This window comes from Acinonyx jubatus, chromosome A2, assembly GCF_027475565.1.
Source record: "Acinonyx jubatus isolate Ajub_Pintada_27869175 chromosome A2, VMU_Ajub_asm_v1.0, whole genome shotgun sequence".
In the NCBI taxonomy this organism is placed as follows: Eukaryota; Metazoa; Chordata; class Mammalia; order Carnivora; family Felidae; genus Acinonyx; species Acinonyx jubatus.
In genome coordinates, this window is record NC_069383.1 from 108092815 (window position 1) to 108099049 (window position 6235).

At 62.6% G+C, this 6235-nt stretch overlaps 1 protein-coding gene across 2 annotated transcripts in view; it reads left to right on the forward strand.

The window, feature by feature from the left end:
* Window positions 1-5418, forward strand: part of PLXNA1 (plexin A1) — a 49304-nt gene extending 43886 nt beyond the window's left edge. For both annotated transcript variants that reach the window (XM_053218835.1, XM_027049820.2), the window contains 2 exons: window positions 53-203; window positions 1992-5418. In XM_053218835.1, coding sequence (XP_053074810.1) covers window positions 53-203; window positions 1992-2087 — 247 coding nt within the window. In that variant the 3' untranslated portion in view covers window positions 2088-5418. The remainder of the gene's footprint in view (window positions 1-52; window positions 204-1991) is intronic.
* Window positions 5419-6235: the final 817 nt, after the last annotated feature.

The window sequence follows — 6235 nt, forward strand, 5'->3', positions numbered from 1 at the left end:
GGTGGGCGAGGGGCCGGACCCAGCTCATGGCCCGCCCTGTCGCCCCTTGTAGGTACTACGCTGACATCGCCAAGATGCCCGCCATCAGTGACCAGGACATGAGCGCCTACCTGGCCGAGCAGTCGCGGCTACACCTGAGCCAGTTCAACAGCATGAGCGCCTTGCACGAGATCTATTCCTACATCACCAAGTACAAGGACGAGGTGAGCATGTGCACTCGCCCTCACCCACAGCCACCTGTTCCACACCTGCCTGGCCCAGACCCCTGCCAGGCTCCCACCCCGAGGTCCCTTGGGCCACCCCTGCTCCGCTGGCCCCTCCCCAGGTCTCAGGACTGACCAGGCGCTTTTCCTTTCCATTCTGGACCCCAACCAGCCACCTCACTCGCTGGGGCAGGAAGGGAATGTCGTTATGACTCCCTTCCAGGCCTCAGGGTCAGGCTGGGCTGTAGTAGGTCAGGGATTGTGTGGTCGGTGTGGGGCGTGGGGGAGCGCATGGCAGTGTCTTTCCAAAGTGGAGACCATGGGTCAGTGCAGGACCGTTCCCTGAGGGGCCGTTATGAGGTTTATCGGCTTGAGTGGGTGTCTCCAGGGCAGGGCACCAGGCCTTTCCTCAACCTTTAATACCTTCCTTGCTGACCTGGAGTGAGGCCTCAGGAGGTCTCCTTGGCATCTGTGCAGAGCTGGGGTTCCCTGAGCCGCTGGAGGAGGGAGGATGGACTTACAGACTGGATTGGATGGTGCACACAGGGCTGGAGAGGCAGGATGGGCATGGCCAATGCCAGGACCCTAAGGCCAGAGTAGGCCCTGCTGCAGGACCGCAGAGGCCATGAGGCCCAATCAGAGCCAGCCCTAGAGGAGGGGTAGGGAAGGCTCAGGCAGGGTTTGTCACTGGGTGTGCAGACCTCGGGGAACTTGGGCTGTTCCCCGAGTGAGACGGGCCATCAAGGTTTAGAGCCATGACTGGACCGCCAGATGCCAGAGGATGGGAGGGAGGTGGGGGCCGGTGGGAGCTGTGGCTGTGCTGCCAGGCCCACTCGGTTCGGGGGCTGGGCCTTGCCCATCTGACAGGCTGTGGGCCTGATTTCAGACCTGCAGCCCAGTGATAGGAGGCGGGGCAGGCTGCAGGAGGCACGGGTCTGAGGGGCGAGGGGTCCAGCTATTCAAGTTTGAGGGGCAGAGGACCTGAGAGCAGGAGTGTCAGAGTCTAGGCCAGGGTGTGGGGTCGGCAACTGAGGGAAGGACCTTGGCCTGTGAATGGAGGAGGCGGCCCCAGAGGTGAGTCCAGAGCCAGGAGGGGACGGGTGGGGCCCTGGGACAGAGAGGCAGGGACAGGCCGTGGGCAGGTGGCCCAGCGCCAAGGAGGATGAGTTGTGGATTGAAGCCCGCCTTCCTTCGGCCCTCGAGGGAAAACAGAGGGAAGCCAGCAGTCCTTTCTGAGGAGCTCTGCTGTAACGGGGTGCAGAGGGACAGGCGGTGGTTGGAGGGAGCCAGGTGCAGGGAGGTGGCTGCAAGGCTGCGTGCCGCTCGGCTGCTGGCCTGCCTGATGCAGGAGTGCGGGCAGAGGGCCCGACGAGAGCCCGGTGCTGCTTCTCCCGGCCGAGCTGGGGTGCAGAGCAGGCTGTGTGGGGGTGGCGTCTGTGCCCTGGGAGGCCAGGCCCTGCTGTGACAGACAAATGAGGACGCCACACCAAGAGGACTCAGAGGGCTGGCTGTGAGTAAGCCCTGTGTGGCGTTGGTGTTTCGGGGATCCAGAGTAGGAATGGCGACCCGGGGGCCTCATTCTCCACGCCGGGATCCTGGGGGGTCTAGGCTCAACCCAGGCCTCTTAGCCGAGGACGGAGCGGCTGGAACCTGGCACTGGCTCCAGAGACCCCGCCGGTCACGACCGTGTGACATGCTCCCTGGGCGCCCCCCAAGCTTCCGTGTACCCCACCCCCTGTGAGCAGGTGGCCCCAGCCAGGCCCACTGACGCCCCGACCCCTTCTGCAGATCCTGACGGCCCTGGAGAAGGACGAGCAGGCACGGCGGCAGCGGCTCCGCAGCAAGCTGGAGCAGGTGGTGGACACGATGGCCCTGAGCAGCTGAGACACTAGGCCGTCAGCACCCAGCGGGAGTTGAGCGAGAGGGCCCGCGGGGGCGGCCTCCGTCCGGCAGCCAGAGCTGGGAGGCCCCGGAGGCAGCCTCGCCCCCACTGTGCCAAGTGCGGGTGCGCTCAGGGCCAGCGTGCAGCCCAGTGTCCTCCCGGCCCTCCCCTTCCTCCTCCTGCCTGGCGGGGGTCCCAGTGCTTCTCGGTGTGGGTGACCGTGCCTGTAGCACCTTCTGTGCCCGGAACTGCTCGCCACAGGGCTGGGGGAGCCCAGGTGTGACCCCTGGCTTTTGGGAGAAGAGGGTGACCGCCGGGGACCTGGGGGTAAGGCTGGAGCCCTCCAGGAAGGGGTAGCCAGCCTGGGCTGTCTCCTTGAGGCCGTGCTGCCCAGGTCAGAGGGCCGGGACGGGGGGCCAGGAGGGCGTCAGCCGCTCCCGGCTTCCCGGGCGGAGCGCGAGGCCCAGGGCCTGACGGCAGCCCAGGGAAAGGCCGAGTGGCCAGGGCCCAGCCAAGGAGAGCTCAAGTCGTCCGCCCGTCGCGCTGCCCACCTGCCGCGTCCGGCACTTCCACGCTCGCTGCTGCCCCACCGCCACCATCCTCCGATTCACCGCGTGCTGTCCGCGGCCGCGGCCGAGGCCGGAGCGCCACGTCCACCTCGCCCAGAGAGGCCCCAGCTCCCTCCTATGGAGGGGCTGCAGAATGGTTCCCTCGAAGCCCCCAGGCGGCTTCAGAAGGACTTGGTGACTCCTCTCCTGTCCTCAGGGCTGTGCCTCTGGGAGCCACTGGGGCCTGGGGCTCCGGGTCCTGAGCGCAGGTTCCCATTATTTATTCCCCCACCGCACCGCTCCCAGCACCCACCCCTGGGCGGGCCGTGCTCTCCGACTGTGCAGGTCTTGGGAGCAGCCCCCGAGCATCCTCCTCCCTTCCGCCCTCTCTGTGTCCCCTGCTCTCCACTCCACCTTCAGCGGCTTCCAGTCTGGTGTCTCTGAGCGTGCGGGCCCCTCAAGAGTGGTGGGACACCTGGGGACTTGGTTTATGTAGGAGGAATAAAGAAACCCTGCTGTACTCTGCGCGGGCGGCCAGGGCTGTGGCAGGGCCCCTGCGGGTAGAACGCAGTGACCAGAGGGCCTGGAGGTCGGCTCTGCCCACCCTGCCCTCAGTGAGCAAGAAGGAACAAATTTTTAATTAAAAAAAACAAAAAACAAAAAAAACCCTGTACATATATATATATCTATATATATGTGGCTCTAGCCTCAGTCTCCAGCCCCAGTGGGGTCCTGTATAGTTAACTGGAGAAGGAGAAATTTTACGATGTAGAATAAGGAAATTAAGGCGGTGGGAAAGCAATACCAAATGGTCGTGGAGAAAGTGGCCAGGGTTTCCCTGACTGGAGCCCCCCCACCCAGGCCTCTGCCCCTCGACCTGTGGGTCATCCTGTTTTCGTTTTGACGTGAGGAGGAGAGAACTTCTCGCTGGCCCCTCGAGAGCGTCCAGGGCGCGGGGCCGTGGATTCCTGCATGACTGTGCTAGCGTTTAGTCTGACTTGATCTTTTTAAAACTGCAAGTGTTGAATACTAGAGGTTGTTAGGCCCTTTTTTTATGTTTTTTAATTAAGCAGTCACTTGTGAAAGCGAACGAGCGGCCCGGCCCCTTTCCAATTCACTTTTTCGACGGTACTAAAGATTCCCACGGACTTTAAGGGACAGCTAACTGTGGCCGGCCCCGCGCCCACGGGCTGCCCGTCTTGGGGTCCCCCCCTCCTAAGCAGCGTGAGCCACACCTTGGAGATCAGGTCGGGGGCCTCCCCCTCTCGTCAGGGAGCTGCATGAAATCCGAGCACAGGAAGCTCCCGGAACAGGGCAGATGGGGGTCTTCGGGCACTGGGCAGGGCTCCCGCCTCCCACTGCTATGGGTGCCCCAGCGGAGCTCAGGTTGGCCCCTGTCCCCGGCACGGCCAAGCTGAGGACAGTCCGTCTAGAGATCAGGCTGTCTTCTGGTAGCCGCTTTCCTTGACCTGGATTCTCGTCCTTGGGTGCACCCCTGCCTCCCCTCTAGTGTAGTCTGGCCATGCCTGGGGGCAAGCCTCTGTCCCCACCCTACCCCCGAAAGTCTTCCCAGGGCGCCAGCTTCTACTTGAAGCCCCCGTTCTTCCAGTTCTGTGAGGGTCAGGTTGGGACTGCTTAGCCCCTGTGCCCCCCCACTCTTCAGAATCCAGTTCCAGCCCCTTCCCCCACCGTCCCTGGTCCCCGCAGAGCTGAGCCCCTGTGCCTGCCTCTGGGAGGCTACAGGTTCCAGGGCGGTGCCCTCCTTGTGGCCTAGTCACCTGGACGGTGGGCGGGCAGGGCAGCGGTGGCCGAGGGAGGCGCAAGCACTTTAGCAGTCTGTGTTTACATGCGAGCCCCTGGCGCTGATCGTGCCCTGCCCTCACCGGTGCGGCAGGCCCCGAACCTACCTTCCCGCCGGGTCTGCAGTCAGACCCCATGTTCTCCCCGTCACTACTCCCAACTCTGTGGCACCCCACTGGCACCTGTGCACGGACTCCTGCCGGGGGCTCCGACCCTAACACGGGCACGAGGACCTGGCAGGAGCCTGGAATTGGAGCCCTGCTCTGCGTGGCGAGGGTGGTTGCCTTTGTCCCAAAGGCCCTGCTGCAGCCCCGGGGCTTGGGCGATCCAGGCCACGGTGTGGGGTGCAAGGGCTCCCAGCTTGTCCCAGACACTGCTGCTATCGCCTGCCCTGCTACCGCCACGCCTCACCCCCACCTTCCCCCCGCCCTTCCCTGCTCTGCACCATCTCAGGAGTGTCCAGGATAGCTCACACCTCGGTCTGGGAGCCTGGTCCCTCCATATACCTCGAGCTTGCCCTGTACTTCCTGACCCAGGGCCCGAGGAGCCGGGGTGGGGGCTGTGAAAGCGGGACCTGGGGCGCCTGAGACCAAGGGCCCTGAACGTCCCTCCCGCCCTCCCTACTTTGGCCTCGCTGAGAGCACCCCCACCCCGGTTCCCCAGTTCTGGATCTGATGGCTCACGTCGTTGGTGCTACACAAGCTAGAATAGATATATTTAGAGAGAGAGACAGATATTTTTAAGACGAAGCCCACAATTAGCTGTCCTTTAACGCCACAGAGCCCCCACCCAAAAGAAGAGCGATCACTCGGCCGGCCTGAGCCGCCCCCTCAGCCACTGTTCTCCAGCAGGAGCAGCATGGCCGACCGGGCGCTCGGCCCACGGACTGTGTAAATATACGGCTGTTTCCTATTTTACTGTTCTTCAGATTTAGTACTTGTAAATACACACACACATTAAGGAGAGATTAAACATTTTTGCTAAATCTCTCGGCTCTGCGTGTTCCTTGCTGGGAGGGGTTTGGGGCAGGTCCCACACCTGAGCAGCATCGGCCGGTCGAGGCGGGACCCTTGCCTGCCGAGCTGGGGCTCGCGGAGGCGTGGCAGCATCAGCCAGGCCAGGCCTTGGGGGTTTGGTGCTCTGGGGCGGGATCCCGTGCTTGGCTGTTTGGAGGCACTTTGGAACCATCAGCTGACCCTGAAAAACACCAAAGCCCAAGCCCCTCAGTTCCCACTGGGACTCCACCGTGCCCCCAGTGAGCAAGAAAGAACAAATTTTTCATTAAAAAAAAATGTATAATATATATATATATATATCAGTCTCCAGCCCCAGCAGGGTCCTGTATAGTTGAGGAGGAGAAATTTTACAATGTAGAATACGGAAATTAAGGCAGTGGGAAAAAGCAATGCCGTCTCTGGGGCCCACACGGCACAGAGTCCTGGACTCACGTGCAGCCCAGAGCTGTTCCCAGGGGCCTTGTCACCACGCAGATTCTGCTGCCCAGAGCCAGGAGTGGCCTGGGTACTCCAGTGACCTCAAGCCCCTTCCTGGGACAGGAAGGGCCTGGGGCTGTGCTTACCAGACGTTCTCAGCTGGGAGCACGCGTTGTGGGGACCCCTGTGGCTGAGGAACCCCCGGGAAATGTTGGCTGCCTTCGCAGCACAGACTAGCACAGACTAGCGCATTCCGTCCCCTGAAAACTGTGGCAAATACTTTTCGGGCGAAAAAGGTGTCGGTGTAACCTCCGCCAGCATGCCGCTCTGGGCAGGGGCCTCGTCTCTAGGCCCGGTTTCCTCCATGGC